This window comes from Macaca thibetana, chromosome X, assembly GCF_024542745.1.
Source record: "Macaca thibetana thibetana isolate TM-01 chromosome X, ASM2454274v1, whole genome shotgun sequence".
NCBI classification, from domain to species: domain Eukaryota; kingdom Metazoa; phylum Chordata; class Mammalia; order Primates; family Cercopithecidae; genus Macaca; species Macaca thibetana.
Window position 1 is genome coordinate 59,461,298 of NC_065598.1, and position 26,050 is coordinate 59,487,347.

A 26,050-nucleotide genomic window follows, 5' to 3' on the forward strand; every position below is an offset into this window, starting at 1 on the left:
AATGAATCCATGAGCTAGTTTTTTGAAAAGATCAACAAAATTGATAGACCATTAACAACACTAATAAAGAAGAAAAGAGAGAAGAATCAAATAGATGCAATAAAAAAATGATAAAGGGGATATCACCACCGACCCCACAGAAATACAAACTACCATCAGAGAATACTATAAACACCTCTATGCAAATAAACCAGAAAACCTAGAAGAAATGGATAATTTCCTAGACACTTACACTCTCTCAAGACTAAACCAGGAAGAAGTTGAATCCCTGAATAGACCAATAGCAGGCTCTGAAATTGAGGCAATAATTAATAGCCTACCAAACAAAAAAAAGTCCAGGACCCGACGGATTCACAGCCAAATTCTATCAGAGGTATAAGGAGGAGCTGGTACCATTCCTTCTGAAACTATTCCAATTGACAGAAAAAGAGGAAATCCTTCCTAACTCATTTTATGAGGCCAACATCATGCTGATACCAAAGCCTGGCAGAGACACAACAAAAAAAGAGAATGTTAGACCAATATCCCTGATGAACATCGATGCAAAAATCCTCAATAAAATACTGGCAAACCGAATCCAGCAGCACATCAAAAAGCTTATTCACCATGATAAAGTGGGTTTCATCCCTGGGATGCAAGGCTGGTTCAATATAAGCAAATCAATGAACCTAATCCAGCACATAAACAGAAGCAAAGACAAAAACCACATGATTATCTCAATAGATGCAGAAAAGGCCTTTGACAAAATTCAACAGCCCTTCATGCTAAACTCTCAATAAATTCGGTATCGATGGAACATATCTCAAAATAATAAGAGATATTTATGACAAACCCACAACCAATATCATACTGAATGGGAAAAAATTGGAAGCATTCCCTTTGAAAACTGGCACAAGACAGGGATGCCCTCTCTCACCACTCCTATTCAACATAGCGTTGGAAGCTCTGGCTACGGCAATCAGGCAAGAGAAAGAAATAAAGGGTGTTCAGTTAGGAAAAGAAGTGAAACTGTCCCTGTTCGTAGATGACATGATTGTATATTTAGAAAAACCCATCGTCTCAGCTCAAAATCTCGCTAAGCTGACAAGCAACTTCAGCAGAGTCTCAGGATACAAAATCAATGTGCAAAAATCACAAGCATTCTTAGACACTAGTAACAGACAAACAGAGAGCCAAATCATGAATGAACTCCCATTCACAATAGCTTCGAAGAGAATAAAATACCTAGGAATCCAAGTTACAAGGGATGTAAAGGACCTCTTCAAGGAGAACTACAAACCACTGCTCAGTGAAATAAAAGAGGACATAAACAAATGGAAGAACATACCATGTTCATGGATAGGAAGAATCAATATCATGAAAATGGCCATACTGCCCAAGGTAATTTATAGATTCAATGCCATCCCCATTAAGCTACCAATGACTTTCCTCACAGAATTGGAAAAAACTGCTTTAAAGTTCATATGGAACCAAAAGAGAGCCCGCATTGCCAAGACAATCCTAAGCCAAAAGAACAAAGCTGGAGGCATTATGCTACCTGACTTCAAACTATACTACAAGGCTATAGTAACCAAAACAGCATGGTACTGGTACCAAAACAGAGATATAGACCAATGGAACAGAACAGAGCCCTCAGAAATAATACCACACATCTACAGCCATCTGATCTTTGACAAACCTGACAAAAACAATAAATGGGGAAAGGATTCCCTATTTAATAAATGGTGCTGGGAAAACTGGCTAGCCATAAGTAGAAAGCTGAAACTGGATCCTTTCCTAACTCCTTATATGAAAATGAATTCAAGATGGATTAGAGACTTAAATCTTGGACCTAAAACCATAAAAGCCCTAGAAGAAAACCTAGGTAATACCATTCAGGGCATAGCCATGGGCAAGTACTTCATGTCAAAAACACCAAAAGCAATGGCAACAAAAGCCAAAATTGACAAATGAGTTCTAATTAAACTAAAGAGCTTCTGCACAGCAAAGGAAACTACCATCAGAGTGAACAGGCAACCTACAGAATGGGAGAAAATTTTTGCAATCCACTCATCTGACAAAGAGCTAATATCCAGAACCTACAAAGAACTCAATCAAATTTGCAAGAGAAAAACAAACAACCCCATCAAAAAGTGGGCAAAGGATATGAACAGACAGTTCTCAAAAGAAGACATTCATACAGCAAACAGACACATGAAAAAAGGTTCATCATCACTGGCCATCAGAGAAATGCAAATCAAAACCGCAATGAGATACCATCTCACACCAGTTAGAATGGCAGTCATTAAAAAATCAGGAAACAACAGGTGCTGGAGAGGATGTGGAGAAACAGGAACACTTTTACACTGTTGGTGGGACTGTAAACTAGTTCAACCATTGTGGAAGACAGTGTGGTGATTCCTCAAGGATCTAGAACTGGAAATACTATTTGACCCAGCCATCCCATTACTGGGGATATACCCAAAGGATCATAAGTCATGCTGCTATAAAGACACATGCACACGTATGTTTATTGCAGCACTATTCACAATAGCAAAGACTTGGAATCAACCCAAATGTCCATCAGTGACAGCCTGGATTAAGAAAATGTGGCACATATACACCATGGAATACTATGCAGCCATGATGAGTTCATGTCCTTTGTAGGGACATGGATGCAGCTGGAAACCATCATTCTCAGCAAACTATCACAAGAACAGAAAACCAAACACCGCATGTTCTCACTCATAGGTGGGAATTGAACAGTGAGATCACTTGGACACAGGAAGGGGAACATCACACACTGGGGCCTATTGTGAGGAGGGGGGAGGGATAGCATTAGGAAATATACGTAATGTAAATGATGAGTCAATGGTTGCAGCACACAACATGGCACATGTATACAAATGTAACGAACGTGCACGTTGTACAAATGTACCCTAGAACTTAAAGTATAATTAAAAAAAATAAAAACCTTGATAAAATTCAACACCCCTTCATGCTAAAAACTCTCAATAAACTAGGGATTGCTGGAACGTATCTCAAAATAATAAGAGCTATTTATGACAAACCCATAGCCAATATCATACTGAATGACCAAAGCTGGAAGCATTCCCTGTGAAAACCGGCACAAGACAAGGAGGGCCTCTCTCACCACTCCTATTCAACATAGTATTGGAAGTTCTGGCAAGAGCAATCAGGCAAGAGAAAGAAATAAAGAATAATGAGGAAGTCAAATTCTCCCTGTTTGCAGATGACATTATTGTATATTCAGAGAATCCCAAATACACTTCAGCCAAGTCTCAGGATACACAAAAAATGTGCAAAAATTACAAACATTCCTATGCACCAAAATTAGACAGAGAGCCAAATCATGAGTGAACTCCCATTCACAATTGCTACAAAGAAAATAAAATACCTAGGAATACAACTTTCAAGGGATTTGAAGGATCTTTACAAGGAGAACTACAAACCACTGCTCAAGAAAATAAGAGAGAACAAAATCAAATGGAAAAACTTTCCATACTCATGGATAAGAAAAAATAATATCACGGCCGGGCGCGGTGGCTCAAGCCTGTAATCCCAGCACTTTGGGAGGCCGAGATGGGCGGATCACGAGGTCAGGAGATCCAGACCATCCTGGTTAACATGGTGAAACCCCGTCTCTATTAAAAAAAAAAAAATACAAAAAACTAGCCGGGCGAGGTGGCGGATGCCTGTAGTCCCAGCAACTCGGGAGGCTGAGGCAGGAGAATGGCGTGAACCCGGGAGGCGGAGCTTGCAGTGAGCTGAGATCCGGCCACTGCACTCCAGCCTGGGTGACAGCGTGAGACTCTGTCTCAAAAAAAAAAAAGAAAAAATAATATCATGAAAATGGCCATACTACCCAAAGTAATTTATAGTTCAATGCTATTCCCATCAAGCTACCACTGACTTTCTTCACAAACTTAAAAAAAAAAAAAAAACTACTTAAAATTTCATATGGAATCAAAAAGGAGCCCATACAGCCAAGACAATACTAAACAAAAAGAACAAAGTTGGAGGTATCACGTTACCTGACTCCAAACTAGACTACAAGGCTGCAGTAACCAAAACAGCACAGTAAGTGGTACCAAAACAGATATATAGACCAATAGAACAGAACAGAGGTCTCAGAAATAACACCACACATCCACAACCATCTGCTCTTTGACAAACCTGACAAAAACAAGAAATGCGGAAAGGATTCCCTATTTAATAAATGGCGTTGTGAAAACTGGCTAGCCATATGCAGAAAACTAAAACTGGACCCCTTCCTTACACCTTATACAAAAATTAACTAGAGATGGATGAAAGGCTTAAACGTAAGACCTTAAACCATAAAAACCCTAGAAGAAAACCCAGGCAATACCATTCAGGACATAGGCATGGTCAAAGGTTTCATTACAAAAACACCAAAAACAACAGCAACAAAAGCCAAAATTGACAAATGGGAACTGACTAAACTAAAGAGCTTCTGCACAGCAAAATAAACTATCACCAGAGTGAAAAGGCAACCTACAGAATGGGAGAAAAGTTTTGAAATCTATCCATCTGACAAATGGCTTATATTCAGAATCTACAAGGAATTCAAACAAATTTACAAGAAAAAAACAACCCTATCAAAAAGTGGGCAAAGGATATGAACAGTCACTTCTCAAAAGAAGACATTTGTGCAGCCAACAAACATATTTTAAAAAGCTCATCATCACTGGTCATTAGAGAAATGCAAATCAAATCCACAATGAGATACCATCTCATGCCAGTTAGAATGGCGATCATTAAAAAGTCAGGAAGCAACAGATGCTGGAGAGAATGCGCAGAAGTAGGTACGCTTTTACACTGTAGGTGGGAGTGAAAACTAGTTCAACCATTGTGGAAGACAGTGTGGCAATTCCTCAAGGATCTAGAACCAGCAATACCATTTGACCCAGCAATGCCATTACTGTTTATATACCCAAAGGATTATAAGTCATTCTACTATAAAAACACATGCACACGTATGTTTATTGCAGCATGATTCACAACAGCAAAGACTTGGAACCAACCCAAATGCCCATCAATGATATACTGGATAAAGGAAAGGTGGCAAATACACATCATGGAATACTATGCAGCCGTAAAAAATGATGAGTTCATGTCCTTTGCAGGGACATGGATGAAGCTGGAAACCATCATACTCAGCAAACTAACACAGGAACAGAAAACCAACCACCACATGTTCTCACTCATAAGTGGGAGCTAAACAATGAGAACACATGGACACAGGATCATCACACACTGGGGCCTGTTGGGGGCTGTGGGGCTAGGGTACGGATAGCATTAGGAGAAATACCTAATGTAGATGATTTGATGGGTGCAGCAAACCACCATGGCACACATATACCTGTGTAACAAACCTGCACTTTCTGCACATGTATCCCAGAATGTAAAGTATGAAAAACAAAAAAGATGCAATAACCTATTTGGGAGCATGAGAGAGGCTACTAATATGAAAATCTCTATTTTCTTAGTGCTAATGTCCTAAAATGCCAACTTGTACAAACAGTGATAGTTTACTTCGCCACACATATTAGCACATTAATATTTTCCTAACCTTGACTTCCACAAAAATTAAAACTTTTTTTTTTTTTTTTTGAGAAGGAGTTGCACTCTTGTTGCCCAGACTGGAATGCAATGGTGCGATCTCAGCTGACAGCAACCTCTGCCTCCCGGGTTCAAGCCATTCTCCTGTCTCAGCCTCCTGAGTAGCTGGGATTACAGGCATGCACCACCATGCCCGGCTAATTTTGTATTTTTAGTACAGACGGAGTCTCGCCATGTTGGTCTGGCTGGTCTCGAAATCCTGACCTCAGGTGATCCACCCACCTCAGCCTCCCAAAGTTCTGGGATTACAGGCATGAGCCACCACGCCCAGCCGAAACATTTTCAACTATTAAAAACCATATGTATTTTTTCAAGTACATTTACTTCATGTCATTTGTATTTATATTCACCCCCAAACTCTAAGCACAGAACATCTATAGTTCTTCATGAAATATCTTTTAACCTCTGTTAAAGAATGATGTTTGAATAAGTGGGATGATGCAAAAGGCAAAAATCTTTTTTTCACTTCACTGAAAAGCTAATGCAGATAACAGAAACCCTATCCTAAAGCTAGTGGATTAAATTTCTGCTGTTACTCAGCACTTACTACTCAGACAATAATGACATTTGGGGGCATCTTAACCTAAACAAGTATTTAGCATTACATCTCACCTGGGTCAACAATTTAGGGTATCAGACTTAAACTGTGTTACTGAAAATTAATGGAAAATATAACTGCACTTTGCTGAAAGATAAATGTCCAATAAAGGCTGCACGATCAAAAAAAAAAAAAAAAAAAAAAAAGAAAGGAGTTAAAAATGTTACAGAAGCCAAGAAATTACCAATGGTCAAACCTAAAATAATCTAGGAATAAAAAACTACCAATGGTCAAACCTAAAATAATCTAGGAATAAAATAAATAAAAATAATATTGTAAATTTGATTTACATTTCTCTAGTGGATGGAACTGGAGGCCACTATCTTTAGCAAACCAACGCAGGAAAAGAATATAAAATACTCCATGTTCTCACTTATAAGTTGAAGCTAAATAATGAGAACACATGGATAAAAAGAGAGGAACAACAAATATTGGAGCCAACTTGAAGGAGGATACTAAGATGAGGAAGAGGTTCAGAAGAAAAAAGTGTTGAGGCTATGTTTAGTACTTGAGTGACAAAATAATGTGTACATGAAACCTCCAAATTATGAGTTCCCCTTGTAAACAACCTGCACTACTCCTGAATCTAAAATAAAAGTTAAAATATTTAAAATACTGCAACTAATGGATTACAACATAAATAATAAAATAAGTATCCATAAGTCCATACTGATATAAACACAAAATTGGATGAATAAACGAATGAATGAGAGAAGAGATCAGCTATTCCTAACAGAAAAACTTCAATTAATAAAGAGGAAATTCTTTTATAGAAAATCAATCATTACAACATCAAAGTAGTGATTGTTATAGGCAAGATCTTTAGATGAATACTAAATTTAGTAGGTGACTTTAAATCAGCTATTATAAATCTGTCCAAAGAACTAGAGAAAATCACATCTAAAGAATTAAAGAGGGGGGGGGTTCCAAGATGGCTGAATAGGAACAGCTCCAATCTACAGCTCCCAGGGTGAGCAACGCAGAAGATGGGTGATTTCTGCATTTCCAACTGAGGTACCGGGTTCATATGACGGGGGCTTGTCAGACAGTGGGGGCAGGACAGTGGGTGCAGCCCACCCAACGTGAGCCAAAGCAGGGCTAGGCACCACCTACCCCGGGTAAGGGAATTCCCATTCCTAGCCAAGGAAAGCAGTGATGGATGGCACCTGGAAAATCAGGTCACTCCCGCGGAATACTGTGCTTTTCCAATGGTCTTAGCAAATGGCACACCAGGAGATTATATCCCATGCCTGGCTCGGAGGGTCCCACGCTAGCACAGCAGTCTGAGATCGACCTGCAAGGCAGCAGCAAGGCTGGGGGAGGGTCGCCCGCCATTGCTGAGGCTTGAGTAGGTAAACAAAGCTGCCTGGAAGCTTGAACGGGGAGGAGCTCACCTCAGCTCAAGGAGGCCTGCCTGCCTCTATAGACTCCACCTCTGGGGGCAGGGCATAGCCCAACAAAAGGCAGAAGAAACCTCTGCACACTTAAAAGTCCCTGTCTGACAGCTTTGAAGAGAGTAGTGGTTCTCCCAGCACGGAATATAAGATCTGAGAACGGACAGATGGCCACCTCAAGTGGGTCCATGACCCCCGAGTAGCCTAACTGGGAGGCACCCTATAGTATGGGCATACTGACACCTCACATGGCTGGGTACCCCTCTGAGACGAAGCTTCCAGAGGAACAATCAAGCAGCAACATTTGCTGTTCAGCAATATTAGATGTTCTGCAGCCTCCACTGCTGATACCCCGGCAAACAGGGTCTGGAGTGGACCTCCAGCAAACTCCAACAGACCTGCAGCTGAGGGTCCTGACTGTTAGAAGGAAAACTAACAAACAGAAAAGACATCCACACCAAAACCCCATCTGTATGTCACCATTATCAAAGACCAAAGGTAGATAAAGCCACAAAGATGGGGAAAAAACAGAGTAGAAAAGCTGAAAATTCTAAACCTCAGAGTGCCTCTCCCACTCCAAAGCAATGCAGCTCCTCGCCAGCAATGAAATAAAGCTGGACAGAGAATGACTTTGGCGAGTTGAGAGAAGAAGGCTTCAGACCATCAAACTTCTCCGAGCTAAAGGAGGAAGTTCGAGCTCATCGCAAAGAAGCTAAAAACCTTGAAAAAAGAATAGACGAATGGCTAACTAGAATAACCAGTGTAGAGAAGTCCTTAAATGACCTGATGGAGCCGAAAACCATGGAACGAGAACTACATGATTAATGCACAAGCTTCAGTAGCCGATTCAATCAACTGGAAGAAAGGGTATCGGTTGAAGATAGAATGAATGAAATGAAGCAAGAAGAGAAGTTTAGAGAAAGAAAGTGTAAAAAGAAATGAACAAAGTCTCCAAGAAATATGGGAGTATGTGAAAGACCGAATCTACTTCTGATTGGTGTATCTGAAAGTGATGGGGAGAATGGAACCAAGTCGGAAAACACTCTTCAGGATATTATCCAGGAGAACTTCCCCAGCCTAGCAAGGCAGGCCAACATTCAAATTCAGGAAATACAGAGAACGCCACAAAGATACTCCTCGAGAAGAACAACTCCAAGACACATAATTGTCACATTCACCAAAGTTGAAATGAAGGAAAAAATGTTAAGGGCAGCCAGAGAGAAAGGTCGGGTTACACACAAAGGGAAGCCCAACGGACTAACAGGTGATCTCTCTGCAAAAACTCTACTAGCCAGAAGAGAGTGGGGGCCAATATTCAACATTCTTGAAGGAAAAAATTTGCATCCCAGAATTTCATATCCAGCCAAACTAAGCTTCATAAGGGAAGGAGAAATAAAATCCTATACAGACAAGGAAATGCTGAAAGATTTTGTCACCACCAGGCCTGCCCTACAAGAGCTACTGAAGGAAGCACTAAACATGGAAAGGAACAACCAGTACCAGACACTGCAAAAACATGCCAAAATGTAAAGGTCATCAATGCTAGGAATAAGCTGCATAAACTAATGAACAAAATAACTGGCTAACGTCATGACAGGATCAAATTCACACATAACAATATTAACGGCAAACTGGATAGAGAGTCAAGACCCATCAGTGTGCTGTATTCAGGAAACCCACCTCATGGGCAGAGACACACATAGGCTCAAAATAAAGGGATGGAGGAAGATCTACCAAGCAAATGGAAAACAAAAAAGGCAGGGGTTGCAATCCTAGTCTCTGATAAAACAGACTTTAAACCAACGAAGATCAAAAGAGACAAAGAAGGTCACTACATAATGGTAAAGGGATCAATTCAACAAGAAGAGCTAACTATCCTAAATATATATGTACCCAATACAGGAGCACCCAGATTCAAAAGCAACTCCTTAGAGACCTACAAAGAGACTTAGACTCCCACACAATAATAATGGGAGACTTTAACACCCCACTGTCAACATTAGACAGATCAATGAGACAGAAAGTTAACAAGGATATCCAGGAATTGAACTCAGCTATACACCAAGCAGACCTAACAGACATCTACAAAACTCTCCACCCCAAATCAACAGAATATACATTCTTCTCAGCACATCATCACACTAATTTCAAAACTGACCACACAGTTGGAAGTAAAGCGCTCCTCAGCAAATGTAAAAGAACAGAAATTTTAACAAACTCTCAGACCACAGTGCAATCAAACTAGAACTCAGGATTCAGAAACTCACCAAAAATGCTCAACTACATGGAAACTGAACAACTTGCTGCTGAATGACTATTGGGTACATAACGAAATGAAGGCAGAAATAAAGATGTTATTTGAAACCAATGAAAACAAAGTTACAATGTACCAGAATCTCTGGGACACATTTAAAGCAGTATGTAGAGGGAAATTTATAGCACTAAATACCCACAAGAGAAAGCAGGAAAGTTCTAAAATTTACACCATAACATTACAATTAAAAGAACTAGAGAAGCAAGTGCAAACACATTTAAAAGCTAGCAGAAGGCAAGAAATAACTAAGATCAGAGGAGAACTGAAGGAGATAGAGACACTAAAAAACACTTCAAAAAAAAAATCAATGAATCCAGGAGCTGTTTTTTTTTTTTTTAAAGATCAACAAAATTGACAGACCACTAGCAAGACTAATAAAGAAGAAAAGAGAGAAAAATCAAATAGACACCATAAAAAAATGATAAAGGGGATATCACCACCGATCTGACAGAAATGCAAACTACCATCAGATAATACTATAAACACCTCTACACAAATAAACTATAAAATCTAGAAGAAATGGGTAAATTCCTGGACACATACACCCTCCCACGACTGAACCAGGAAGAAGTTGAATCCCTGAATAGACCAATAACAGGCTCTGAAATTCAGGCAATAATTAATAGCCTACCAACCAAAAAAAGTCCAGGACCAGATGCATTCACAGCCGAATTCTACCAGAGGTATAAGGAGGAGCTGGTACCATTCCTTCTGAAATTATTCCAATTGACAGAAAAAGAGGAAATCCTTCCTAACTCATTTTATGAGGCCAACATCATGCTGATACCAAAGCCTGGCAGAGACACAACAAAAAAAGAAGATTTTAGACCAATATCCCTGATGAACATCAATGCAAAAATCCTCAAAAAAAAATAGTGGCAAACCGAATCCAGCAGCACATCAAAAAGCTTATCCACCACGATCAAGTGGGCTTCATCCCTGGGATACAAGGCTAGTTCAACATATGCAAATCAATAAATCTAATCCAGCTTATAAAATGAACCAAAGACAAAAACCACATGATTATCTCAATAGATGCAGAAAAGGCCTTTGAAAATTTCAACAGTCCTTCATGATAAAAACTCTCAATAAATTAGGTATTGATGGGATGTATCTCAAAATAATAAGGGCTATTTATGACAAACTCACAGCTAATAGCATACTGAATGGGCAAAAACTGGAAGCATTCCCTTTGAAAACTAGCGCAAGATAGGGATGCCTTCTCTCACCACTCTTTTTCAACATAGTTTTGGAAGTTCTGGCCAGGGCAACCAGGCAGGAGAAAGAAATAAAATATTCGATTAGGAAAAGAGGAAGTTAAATTGTCCCTATTTGTAGATGACATGATTGTATATTTAGAAAATCCCAACATCTCGGCCCAAAATCTTCTTAAGCTGCTAAGCAACTTTAGCAAAGTCTCAGAATACAAAATCAATGTGCAAAAATCACAAGCATTCTCATATACCAGTAACAGACAAACAGAGAACCAAATCATGAGTGAATTCCCATTCATGATTGCTTCAAAGAGAATAACATACCTAGGAATCCAACTTACAAGGGATGTGAAGGACCTCTTCAAGGGGAACTACAAACCACTGCTCAACGAAATAAAAGAAGACACAAACAAATGGAAGAACATTCCATGCTCATGGATAAGAAGAATCAATATCGTGAAAATGGCCATGCTGCCCAAGGTAATTTACAGATTCAATGCCATCTCCATCAAGCTAACAATGACTTTTTTCACAAAATTGGAAAAAACTACCTTAAAGCTCATATGGAACCAAAAAAGAGCCCGCATTGCCAACACAATCCTAAGCCAAAAGAGCAAAGCTGGAGGCATCATGCTACCTGACTTCAAACTATACTATAAGGCTACAGTAACCAAAACAGCACGGTACTGGTCCCAAAACAGAGATATAGACCAGTGGAACAGAACAGAGTCCTCAGAAATAATACCACACATCTACAACCATCTGATCTCTGACAAACCTGACAAAAACAAGAAATGGGGAAAGAATTCCCTATTTAATAAATGGTGCTGGGAAAACTGGCTAGCCATATGAAGAAAGCTGAAACTGGATCCCTTCCTTACACCTTATACAAAAATTAATTCAAGATGGATGACAGACTTAAATGTTAGACCTAAAACCATAAGAACCCTAGAAGAAAACCTAGGTAATACCATTCAGGACATAGGCATGGGCAAGGACTTCATGTCTAAAACACCAAAAGCAACGGCAACAGAAGCCAAAATTGACAAATAGGATCTAATTAAACTAAAGAGCTTCTGCACAGCAAAAGAAACTACCATCAGAGTCAGCAGGCAACCTACAGAATGGGAGAAAAGTTTTGCAACCTACTCATCTAACAAAGGGCTTATATCCAGAATCTATAAGGAACGGAAACAAATTTACAAGAAAAAATCTACCCCATCAAAAAGTGGGCAAAGGATATGAACATACACTTCTCAAAAGAAGACATTTATGCAGCCAACAGACACATGAAAAAATGCTCATCATCACTGGCCATCAGAGAAATGCAAATCAAAACCACAATGAGATACCATCTCACACCAGTTGGAACGGCGATCATTAAAAAGTCAGGAAGCAGCAGGTGCTGGAGAGGATGTGGAGAAACAGGAATGCTTTTACACTGTTGGTGGGACTGTAAACTAGTTCAACCATTGTGGAAGACAGTGTGGCAATTCCTCAAGGATCTAGAACTAGAAATACCATTTGACCCAGCCATCCCATTACTGGGTATATACCCAGAGGATTATAAATCATGCTGCTGTAAAGACACATGCACATGTATGTTTATTGTGGCACTATTCACAATAGCAAAGATCAACCCAAATGGCCATCAGTGACAGACTGGATTAAGAAAATGTGGCACATATACACCATGGAATACTATGCAGCTATAAAAAAGGATGAGTTCATTTCGTTTGTAGGGACATGGATGCAGCTGGAAACCATTATTCTCAGCAAGCTATCGCAAAGACAAAAATCCAAACACTGCATGTTCTCACTCATAGGTGGGAATTGAACAATGAGAACACTTGGACATAGGAAGCGGAACATCACACACCGGGGCCTGTCATGGGGTGAGGGAAGGGCGGAGGTATAGCATTAGGAGATATACCTAATGTAAATGATGAATTAATGGGTGCAGCATACCAACATGGCACATGTATACCTATGTTACAGACCTGCACATTGTGCACATGTACCCTAGAACTTAAAGTATAAAAAAAAAAGAATTAAAGAAATGTATGAGAATAACATCTCATCAAGTAGTATATCAGTAAAAAGATACAAAAAGAAACCAAATAGAAATTCTGAAGTTGAAAAATATAAGAACTGAAATTAAAAATAAACCAAAGAAGTTCAACAGCAGATATAAGCAGGCAGAAAAAAGAATTCATGAACTGAAAGGTAGGTCAATTGTGATTATCCAGTCTAAGGAACAGAAAGATAACAGAGTGAAAAAAATTTACAAAACTCCAGAGACCCGTGAACATCATCAAGCATACCGAAATACGCATTATGGAAGTCTGAGAAAAAGTAGAGAGTGAAAGAGGCAGTAAGAATATTTGAAAAAATAATGGCTGAAAACTTCCAAAAATTGATGAACACTAATATATACATCCAAGAATCTCAATGAATTGCAAGTAAGATAAACTCAAAGAGAAGCACACCAAGACATCATAATTAAACTGTCAAAAGACAAACATAAAGAGAGAATCTTGAATGCAGAAAGAGAAAAATGACTGATCGTATACAAAAGATCCTTAGTAAGATTAACAACTGATTTCTCACCCAATACTATTTATGATAATGGGATACCTACCATATTTAAAATGCTGAAAGAAAAAACATGTGAAGCAAATGTTTTATATCCAGCAAAACTTACAAACGAAAGAGAAATAAAAACATGTCCAGATAAACAAGAACTGATAAAAATTTTTTACTAGATATGCTTGACAAGAAATACTAAAAGGAGACTTTTAGGCTGAAATGAAACAACACTAACTGTAATTTGAAGACCATGAAAAAATAAAGAAGGCTGGTAAAGGTAACTGCATGAGGAAATATAAAAGATGAAAGAAGTATGTTTTTTGTTTGTACCTCTGTGTTTCATCCTACCTGATTTAAAATACAAATAATAATTATACCTGATTTAAAATACAAATAATAATTATAAATCTGCATTGATGAGAAAATAATGCATAAATAAAATATTGGTATGATAAAATCATAGAGGATGGGGAAGAGAATAGAAATAAATGGAATCAATAATTTTGTATACTATTGAAATTAAATAGAAATGAAACTGAACTAGACTGTAATAATTTAATTGTACTCACCAGAGTGACCCAGAAGAAAATAACTCAGAATGAATAATAAATAAAATGACAAAGGCTTTAAAAAGTTATACTAGGGGCCAGGCATAGTGGCTAATGCCTGTAATCCCAACACTTTGGGAGGCCGAGGTAGATGGATCACTTAAGGCCAGGAGTTCGAGACCAGCCAGGCCAACATGGCAAAACCCTATCTCTACTAAAAAAAAAATACAAAAATTAGCCATGCATGGTGGCACTGCAATCCCAGCTACTCAGAAGGCTGAGGCAGGAGAATCGCTTGAGCCGAGGAGGCAGAGGTAGCAGTGAGCCAAGATCATGCCACTATACTCCAGCCTGGGCGAGGTATACTAGAAAACATCTATTTAATACAAAAAAAAAGTAGTGATGGAAGAATAGACAAAATGAAAAATAAGACACAGAAATCCAAAGCAAAATAGCAGTAAATACCAATCTGTAAATTACCAAAATTAATTGTACCTGGATTAAACGCCCTAATTAGAAGGCAATATTGGTAGAATGGAATTTTTAAAAAGATACAACTCTATGTGATCTACAGAAAACACAATTTAGATTAAAATATATAAATAGGTTGGAAGTAACGGGATGCGAAATGATACTGGACACACAGTACTCAAAAGAGAGCTGTTTTATTTTGTCTGATATTTATAACAGACAAAATAGACTTAAGACAAAAATTGTTAGTAGAGATAATGAAGGGCATTGTATAATGATAAAACGGTCAATCAGGAAAATGTAGCAATTATGAAAATATATCACACTTAACTTTAAAGCCCCCAAATATAATACATAAAACAAAAAATGATTAAATTGAAGGGAGAAATAGACAATTCCACAATAGTTCAAAATTTAAATTTAGTCACTGGTTAATTTAAGAAATTTGCAGAGCCTCAAAACATTGCCTCCAAAATATTTACTAATTGCTAGAAGTTTTAAAAATTATTTAATACTCCTCACAAGAAGTGGAACTTAATTCTAGTCTCATTGAGTGTCAGCCAAAGTTAGTCACTGAATTTCAAATAATAGACTATGAAAAGGGAGAAAAAAAACCTACCAAACTTTAAAGTGGAGAAACCACCTCAACAAAAGTGATCAACATTAATATCACCAATAAGTTATGCTGACATCGTGCAACCCCTGATATTATGCAATGAGAAAGACACATCACTTCTGTGGTACTCTTATAAAAAATCTGTAACTCCCCTTTAGTCATGAGAAAACCATCAAACGACTTGAAATCAAGAGACATTATAAAAAACAACTAACGAATATTCCTTAATAGTGTCAAGGTCATGAAATACTTTAAAGCTTAAAAAGCTGTCACTAATTGGAGGAGACCAAGGCGACATGAAGAATAAATGCAATATAGTACTGACTCAGGTCTTGAATCAAAAACAACAAAGGATATTAGTGCAAAAACTAGGAAAAGGTGAATAAGAACAATGTTGAAGTACTTACATTATCAGATTCTAAAATATAGTATGAAGCTACATTAGTCAAGACAGAATGCCATTATCATAAGTATAGAAAGATAGAGCATTAAAACACAAAAGAGTACAGAAATAAAAACACATATATGGTTAATTAATTTTTGTAAAAAGCACTAATAAAATTCAGTGATTAAATGAAAGATTTTCCAAATGGTCCTGGAATAACTAAATATCTCTATTGAAAAACAAACTATGTTGTTATCCATATATCCTTTGACTGATCTACCTATTTATCTGGACACATACCTCACACCATAAACAAAAATTAACTGAAAGTGAATCAAAACATATACATGAAAGTTAAAGCCATAACGTTCCTATAACACAAATAGAAGGTTATCTTTGCACCTTTGGATTGTGAAACAAATCTTAAAATGCCAAAAAAAAAAACCACACTGGACTTCATCAAATTTAAAACATTTGCTCATTGAATTACCTGATTACAAAAATAAACAGGCAACACACAGACAAGGAGGAAACATTTACTCTCTCTTTCTCTCTATATATAAAATTTGTATGTATGTATGTACATATGCATATACATGTATCTGACAAGGAATGTGACATCAACAATATGAAAGAGGAGGCAGCTCTAGGCTATCATCCCTCATAGAAACATAGAACAAGTGGATACTTTTGGAACCAGTTTTTTCAGAATTCAGAAAATCAGTCAAAATTTACAATAACCAAATGAGCTCTAAAGAGAGAAAAAAAAATCTTCAAAACAGTAGGAAGTAATTGATGATTTTACTTACTCTTTTTCCACCCTCTTCCTGGCACAATAGTAGCTTTGGTTCAGAAGCAAGGACAGCCTGCATTCCCAGTGTGGCACCCTTTCCCTGGTTCCAAAGTAAGAAGAGTAGAATTGTTTCATATGGTTGTTCATATGGTTGCTCTAACTTGTCCACTACGTGGATGACTGACACAAGGCTTTCATCTTTGTTTTACCTAAGTAAAACTCAGGTCAGAAAAAGAACAAGCATTGCTTTAAAACACTGAAAGTCATACAATCCTCACATGTCTGAAGCAAAAGGCTATAATAAAAACAAACAGTAGATTGCTAAGGCAAAAATCTGGGAAGAGCTTTTTTACTTCCTACACTATTAAGATGACAAATTTATGAAGAATAATTATGAGTCTCTATTATCGGACACACATTGTATAAGTTATAATTTGTGACAACATAAAGGGTGGAGAATAGAGCTGTATAGGAGCAGAGATTTTGTATGTTATTGAAGTTACGTGTGCATCAAATCAACTAAATTGTTATAAATTTAGGATGTCACATATAATCCCCATATTAAACAAAAAGAAAATGTCTACAAAATCTATATACAAAAATATAAGAAGAAAATCAGTTAATAACAAAAAATCCACTATCAACATAAAAGAAAGCATTAAGGGAGGGAAAGAGGGACAAAAAATTTCTAAGACATACTTAAACAGAAAAATGGCAGAGGTAAATCTTTCCTTATCCGTCATTACTTTAAATATAAATGGAACTAACTCTCCAATCAAAAGATATTGCTTGGAAGAATGAATTTTTAAAAATGTGATCCAACTATGTACTATCTACAAGGGATTCACTTTAGATATAAAAGACACAAATAGGTTGAAGCAAAAAAAAAGGAAAAAGATTTTCCTTGCAAATCTACAGCCACTGTAACAATATCAAACAAAGTAGGCATTAAATAAAAAAAAAAAAAAACACAAGAAATGTCAATGCTTATTAGTAAATGGATAATTCATCAAGGAGATATCAAAATTATAAAAATAAATATACTAACAACAGATACCCGAGATATATGCACAGTTTCACAGAATTGAAGGGAGCAATAGACAGTCACACAATAATAGTTGGAGACTTCAGTTGAAAACATTCAAAAATGGATAGAGAATGTAGGAATAAGGTCAGTAGAAAATAGAGGATTTGAACAACACTACAAACAAACTAGACTTGACAGAGTTATAACACCTCACCCCACAACAGGAGAATACATAATCTTCTCAAGTGCACATAGAACATTCTCTAAGACAGAACACATTTTAGGCTACAAAACAATTCTCAATACATTTTGAAAGATTAAAATAATATAAAGTGTCTTTTCTAATTACAATGGAATGATGCTGTAAATAAATGACAGAAGAAAAACTGAAAAGTCAGTGTGTTATATATTCAAGATACTGTGTCTTTTGCTCTATGTAATTATACCTCTCTCTCTCTCTCTCTCTCTCTCTCTCTCTCTCTCTCTATATATATATATATATATATATATATATATATATATATATATAAAATTTGCTATGTTGGTACTATGAAATCATCAACTTAGAAACCCTCTTGCTCGTGTAACATAATGAAGATTAATGAGTTCTCTGTCACCTGAATTAACAGAACATATGTACCCTTCTAACCCTTTAAATAACATTTATCACATTCTTTTTACCTTGTTATACAGGGTTTTATATCCATCTTTTGCCTCTGCTATTGCTTTAAAGGCAACTTTTTGTCTCTGCTATTGATTTGAAGGCCACAAAGGAACATATAAAAGACCATGTTTTATTTATCTTGGTTTCCCAGCATGGCACCCAGGAAAACATCTTGCACATTTTGTCAGAGGATCCTGGGTTATTATTTCATAAATAAATGAATGATTAAATAAACAAGTACTAATCAAAGTAACCATAGCAGAAACCCTGATTTATGAGAAGTGCTAACATCACTTCCTTTGGCAGTTATCTAGATGTCTTTAAAAATGAACCTAAATCTTTTGTGGTATGAACACTCAACAAGAGAATGAAGGATGCATGTGGAAAATCTGTGAAGGAGAGAAAGCATGGATGCTTTACATTTTCAGAAGTCCTGAATATAGTTCATACAGTTAAAAGTAAACCCAGGGCTAAGCACAGTTGCTTACACCTATAATACCAACACTTTGGGAGGCTGAGGCAGGTGGATCGCCTTGAGCTCCAGTTTGAGACCAGCCTAGGCAACATGGTGAAACCTCATCTTCATAAAATATCAAAAATTAGCTGGGCATGGTAGCTTGTGCCTGTACTCCCAGCTACTCAGGAGGCTGAGGTGGGAGGATTGCTTGATCTTGGGAGGTCGAGGCTGCCGTGAGCCATGATCGCCCACTGCACTTCAACCTGAGTGACAGAGCAGGACACTGTTTAAAAAAAAAAAAATCCATACTTAGAATTAATTAGTTCAGTGAAATAGCCAATTTACAGATGGCAAACTTTTTTCTATCTTTAAAGAAAATATTTTGTCCAAACGATAGACAATGTAGACATTTCACACTTCATTCACTTGTTTGAGTCTATTTAGATACAGACTAAAATAGAGAAAAAGTATATCATTTTACACCTATACTTACTTATTTAGCCCTTATTCTTGTGTTTTTTAAAAACTGACTCTTAAAATCTTGTCCATTCCCATACATTAACTCTGATTTTTGCAGATAGCTCACAATCCGGGAGGCGTTTGATTACTAGGTAGTCAGTTTCCTTACAAAAGTAATCAGCTACAAAGTTAATTCTCACTCACAATGCACTTTAATATTCATGTCTAAAATTATTAACATAAAATTTGTTTGAATTACTCCTGTAATCTTCTGGACAGAATTCTTTGCTCTATTCTCTGACATTTTGCCATATCACTTCAGAATATACAGTGGAATTCTGAAGCTATGCAGGATTGAATGTTCATTTTGACTTCATCTAGCTCACTTTCATATCCTCAATCTGTAAGAGTCAGAACTAGGGTCAAATCTTGCTCTGAGTGGCACACTGTGGGATATCCCCAAATTATTATGAGACAATATAAAGCCTAAGGGCCAGGGATGTAAGAATGGTGATGGCTGTCTTCCTTTCTCCTTTAGGATGTATGCTCTAAGGCAGTAGTGATTTTGTCTAGATAGTTCACTGTTCTATCTCCAGTCCCAACCATCATCAATGGGAACAATATAATGCACGGTTCAGGACTTAGAGTCTTGTGGGAGAACAGGAACTAGGAAGCAATAATATTTATCTATGTTATTGTTATAATTGTCTAAGAAAGGAAGATTTTTGTTCGATCTGCTATGTCCCAAACACTTGAAACAATGGCAGGAATAGAGTTAGCCTCCCTCTGAGTGTCAGAATGTGGGGGAACACCAAAATCATCATAAGACAACATAAGGCCTATGTCTGGCCCAAATGTCAGGGGTGGGTAGCGGGTATATGCCTCCCATTAAGAAGAAAACAAGCTCTGTGAGAACTGAGATTTTTGTCATTTTAATTGAAACCTCAGGGCCTCAGTTAGGGCCACGCCTCTCTGAGTATCAGGAGTGGTAAAGTGCCTGAAACAGTAACTAGCATTCTAAGGTCAGTCCTAATAGTTGTGTTGTTGCAATCTGTTTTCCAATTGCGGAAACATAGATCCTTACAACAAAACACAAAATAAACTCCACATGGTTTAAAGTTCATTTATGGGGAAATTTTTTAAAAAACAATGCTATTATCAGTTATGATGATATTTGCAGTAAAAACATAAAACATGGGCAAGCATCACACCAAATTAATTACAGTGTCTGCCTATTCAAAGAATGGAAGTGGGATGGTACTGGGAAAGAGATTTATTATCTGTAATTTTCTGACTTTAATAAAATGTACATCTCTATCTATATTAAATAGGCCAAAATGTTGACACTTATTAATTTTGGGTGGAGGTGAGCAAATGTTTGTCATATCTTTCATACTTTCCTATACTTTGATTTAATTTTGATAAATAAAATACAAAGATAATTGAAAATACCATTATAGCTGATTATTTTATTACAATGTTTTCAGAATTAGAACTAGGTGACATAAAATATGCAAAATCATAAAGCATCTGAATAGTACAGTCAACAAGCAACAACCAGTACAATCAGCAATAATAGAGACAACTTTTAACTTCGTATGTCACAGAGAATGTATATACCTTTTTAATAAAAAACCTGAATAAACCAATAACTATCAAAGAAATCACAAAGCTGATTTAAAAATCTACCATCAAAAGTGTCATCAGGATTAGATTGTTTTACACTTTGTCCTAGCTAACTTTTAACGAACAAATAATTCTAATGCTATTTAAATTATTCCAGACCACAGGAAAAAAAATTGAAAACTCACATAATCATATTTTTTAAAGCTAGCACAACTTCAATAACAAAACTTGATAAAGATAGCATCAGAAGGACAAAATACAATTTTACTTTGGAATGAAAATGTAATAATTCTAAATTAAGTACTGGTAAATAAAATCCAGTAATGTAGCAAATCATTATTTCACCATGACCAAGAAGGATTTGTTCCAGAAATACAAGTTTAGTTCCACATCAAATACCTACCATTCTAATTCATCACATCAACAAATTAAAGAGAAAAAAAATCATACAATTTTATCAATAGATGCTGAAAAGACATTTTATAAAATTCGGGAACCACTTCTAGCAATAACACTATAAAACAGGAATAGCAGAAACTCTTAAACATGTTAAAGACTATCTACTAATAACCAAAAGTAAATGTCATACTAATAGGGAATACTATACCCTATTAATATTTTGCATTCTTACTTCCATGAAAATTAAGAACAAGACAGTCATGTCTGTCGTCATCACTATTCAACATTGTTTTGAAAAATCCAGCTAATGTAACAGTAATCAGTATAAACATTAAGAGGAAATAAAATGATCTATATTTTCAGGTGAAATAATTTCATATCTAGGAAACCCAAAATATTATATTCTTAAAAATCTACTGTAATTTCAATGATTAAATAAGCTTATTAGACAGAAGATAAAAATACAAAAATCTATAGGTTGTCTATATTGTCAAAAATAGAAAATTACAAATGAGAAGAAAAAAACCAATTCACAATGTCAAAATATGAAATAAAACTGTAAAAATACTTAGAAATAAATTCAATTAGCTATGATATACTTACGTGAAGAATATTCCAATAACAAGACCAAAATATTTCGATGATGTATGAAGACTCTTGAGTGCTAAGATTTAATATTATTAAAGAGCCCTCTAAACAAAAATGCAGGATTTTAATATAATTATAATTGTGATGTCAGCCATCATAATTAGAGTTTTATTAAAATTCTGCATTTCATTTTTTCACATGAAAGAATGAATGTCTAGGACAGATTGTATAAAGAAAACAACTAATGACATGGGACTTGCTTTATCGGATTCTAAAACTTACGATGAAGCCACTATAATTAAATCATGATATTGGCTCAGAAATTTGAAAATGGGTAATATTTTAAATAAATGTCACAATCAGGTATCCAATATGAGAAAATGTTATAGCTGGATCCCCATCTTACACCATATACAAAAATAAATTTCAGATGGATCAAACATTTAAACATTAAAAATAATAAAGTTATTAGAAGAAAATGTAGATGAATATTTGTATGACTTTGGGTGGGGGGATCCATGTGGTAAAAAAAGAAAACCAAAATCTATAAAAGAGATAGTGGTCTACCTAAAATGTTTAAAAATTTTAAAGGAAAATACATGATCAATAAAGTCAAGATGAAAAAATCATAACACATTAGAGCTACAAATGATTCATATGCACTGTGTAGTAAGAATTTCTACAAATTTATAATGAAAAACATCAATAGATACATGAACAAAGGGAAAGAACAGGCAAATCAGAGAAAAATCCAAACAGAAATAAGGACAGCAACAACAAACCTCTTTGAACTCAGATAAAAGGCAATTAAAGTCACAAGCAATACAATGCAATTTTTAGCCTTTCATATTTTCAAGCATTAAAGAGTGCTGAAGAGGATGCTGAAATGGGTGCTTTCATTTTGGATAGTAATCTTGTAATATTTCTGAAACATATGCCTACATAGTATTTCTGGGACTCCAACCTATAGACATAAAAGCACCAGTATTATGTATTACAGCAGCGTTATTTTGAAAAAAAAAAAAAGGGAAATAAAAGACGATAAATAATGAAATGACTGAATGCTTTTTTGGCACATCAGCAAGTACTGTGTATTCAGCTGTTAGAGGAAGGGAGGGAGGGGGAGAGTGAGAGTGCAAGAGAGTAAGAGTGAGGGCCAGAGAGAGCCAGAGAGCAAGAAAGACCGAAGCTACTGATAAGGAGGTATCATCTACATGTCAAGTGAGAAAAGCATGTGGCTTGCCATTTTTACAGAAACTATTAGAACATACTTTCTGTATGAAGATAGGGAAAATAGGTGGAAGGATGTACTTCGCATCCTCAACACTTGTTTTCTGAGAAGAAACAAGGTAAGGAAAGGAAGGGGTAAGGACGACGGGGTGTGGGTTTACACCATTAATTTTTCCTAATCTATTTTTGCATTGTTCCAATGGTTGCAAACACTTTTTAATTTTCTATTAGCACCCAATTTAACTGTTAAGTTACAGAACAACGCAATATCAAAAGTAGCAAAGTACACTTGAGGCAAAATTGTGAAACTAGTCAAGGTAAGATTTGGAGGCACAATAAAATTTATCCACTTTCCCGAATTTCTGACACCTAAACTGTTCTCTGCGTTCACAACTACGAGAACACAAAATAATTTACATCTAACAGTTCCACAACTTCTGTAAAGAGCACAAAGAATTTAAGGAGTTTTCACCAAACCATAGACATAAATGTGAATATCATCATCAAACTTAATGAAGTAGACAGATGGCTTCGCCACCACTTGATGTATAAAAATGCCAGTTCTCTTGGACCCGTCATCTTTGGCATGCTCCACCTGCTTGCCCACGAGACTGTCGACCACCTCTCCAGGCTCCCGTTCTGCTGTAGGGAAATAGTAGTTGGAATCTGGAATAATGCGTAAGTCACCATCTTTGTAGTCATCAAGCAGCGTGTACATATAGAGAACAGGATCTTTCTCGTAGGTGATGTAAAACCAAGTATCCATCACAGGAGCTCGCGCCAGGACCATACCCTTCCATTCATCCTTGGTACCATGCTCACCTTCAAACACATGCCCCACTGCCTTGCCAATCAGGGAATCTGCCAGTCGTGAATCGATACGGGGAGTTGGCACTCTCTCAGGAAGGATCTCTAGCGCTAAAACTCTCTTATCGCGGTGCAGTTCTAGTCCATACACACTATCTTTGCCATCATATTTAATGATGTAAAGTGTGGGCTTCACGGAAACCTGCTCGAGCACAGTACCCTTCCACTGCTCCACGGGCTCGTTGCCTTCCTTCCAGCCGTGTTGAATGCGGCAGCCCACGATGTTTCTACGAGTGAGGAAAGTGGGCTTGCGCCGTTGCTTCCTGTGGGTGTGCCTTTTCTTCATCAGGTATGCGGACACGCCATCTACCCCCATCGGAGGCACAGTCGGAGGAGACATAGCTCAAGGATTAAGAGGGCTTGGGGAAAGCTGCTGCTCTGGTCGATTAAACTGACAAAAAGTTAACACTATGCAATATGATATATATATATATATTTATTATTATTTTTATTTTTATTTTTTGCGATCTCAAAGACCTGGTCTGTGCTCCCTTCTCCAAGTGCAAGGCTCTCACCAAGGTTTTGGCAGAAATGCTCGAACTCTAACCGTGAGCACTGGGACAGCGTGTGCCTTTCCACAGTGCTTTCCTCTCTCGCCCTAGAAGGGTTACTGCAGCAGTGGCGGCCGACGCTAGAGATGGCGGGCTCGCGAGTGCAGTTCGTGCCTTGCGCCCGCCCCAACCCCGACCCCAAGTCCCCGAATCGGCCACTTAGCTGTTGTCGATGCTGGTGCGGCTGCGGCACGGCGACAGAGGAGACGACGGGGAAGAAAGGCACGGGGTAAGAGGGATGGCTGCAGCGGCAAAGGCGCAGGCAGCGGCACGTCTCTGGGGAGTCCGCGCGGCCCGGGCTTCGCAGCGCTAGTTGGCTTGGCTTCACTCTGGCGACTGGGTCTTTGCTGCCCAGGGAACCCGCCCCCTGTGAGCCCGCCTGAGCCTTGGCCCCGCCCCCAGACATCCCGCCTTCCGCTCCGCGGGCGGCTGCCAGGCTGGTCAGCGCGCGTGCCCGTGTTCAGTTTGTACTGACACACGCGCCCTCTCTTTCATTTCCTCCTCCGCCCCTCGACCGTTTCCCTCAAACGCCAGCCAGACAGGCCGACTCCCCTCCTCCTCCTTTCTGGCCGTCTGCTGCCCGCCAGCCTCCTACACAGTGGCTCCATCTGCTTTCTGTCTTCCAGGAATTCCTCACTTTAAAAAAAAAATGTAAAACACACGCACACCCAGAAAGAGTTTGTGCGTACAAATTCTTTTCTTTCAGTTTAAGACATTTAAGATGAGAATAAAAACTCTGTGTATAATTCACAGTCCACCATCTTAATCCAAAATCTCTTTTATATTTTCTACCTGATCATTTCTGGTGATTATTTTTTAAAATTTTTTTGGCAGAATGTAAAGGTCATGTACTGACACTGTGGAGATCTCATAGAGTTCAGTGAAATAAAAGACGAAACTACCATTAATTTTACCATCCAGACTGCACCAAAATGTTAACAATACTGTTTTCTCTCCTGTTAATAAACCTGTGCTTATATTTTATAAAATTGGGAGCATATTTCATACTTTTATAACTTGTGTTTTTCATGTATGTCACGAACATTTTCCAAGGTTGTTAAATACTCTCAAAACATGATTTTTAATGGTAATATTAAATATTTGTAATATTCCTTTTGATAGTACACTATCCTACATGATCTATAACATAAGAATAAAAGCATTTTACCTTCATAAATGGATTTATTGTCTAAACCATTTTTTAAGAGAATATTTAATGACATGGAGAGCTGCACATGAGATGAGTGCATTGTTTGAAAAAGGAATATATTGAAACAATATTGTGGCCTTAATTTTGTAGAGCGAGAAAGAAAGGATTTTTTGTGTATATATTTGCTGTTTTTCTGTATATAAAAGTGCTGCATGCTTATATCGAAAACCTGAAAGAGACGAAAGTGTCCATAATTTCACTTACCTTAAGTCACAGAGCTGCTGTGAGGATTAAATAAGAGTGTCTGTAAAACTTTTAACACTACATCCCACTTACAAGATGACATTAAAATCCAGAGGAGTCTAGGGTTCTCATTTTCGTTCCTCTACTCTTCGCTGGTGAAAAGAGAAAGCGTCATATACTCATGAGTAAAAAAGGCAATTAATTCACCTGGAAACAAAAAAACC

At 37.3% G+C, this 26,050-nt stretch overlaps 1 protein-coding gene and 1 long non-coding RNA gene across 2 annotated transcripts in view; one reads left to right on the plus strand and one right to left on the minus strand.

The window, feature by feature from the left end:
• Positions 1-25,606, plus strand: part of LOC126946605 (uncharacterized) — a 78,266-nt gene extending 52,660 nt beyond the window's left edge. Inside the window, exons 2-3 of the long non-coding RNA XR_007722719.1 lie at positions 23,040-23,134; positions 25,268-25,606. This is a non-coding gene — a long non-coding RNA (uncharacterized LOC126946605). The remainder of the gene's footprint in view (positions 1-23,039; positions 23,135-25,267) is intronic.
• SPIN4 (spindlin family member 4) lies at positions 20,622-24,826 on the minus strand. Its single transcript, XM_050777022.1, has one exon. The coding sequence runs from the start codon at positions 24,220-24,222 to the stop codon at positions 23,473-23,475; it is 750 nt and encodes a 249-aa protein (XP_050632979.1). The 5' UTR covers positions 24,223-24,826; the 3' UTR covers positions 20,622-23,472.
• Positions 25,607-26,050: the final 444 nt, after the last annotated feature.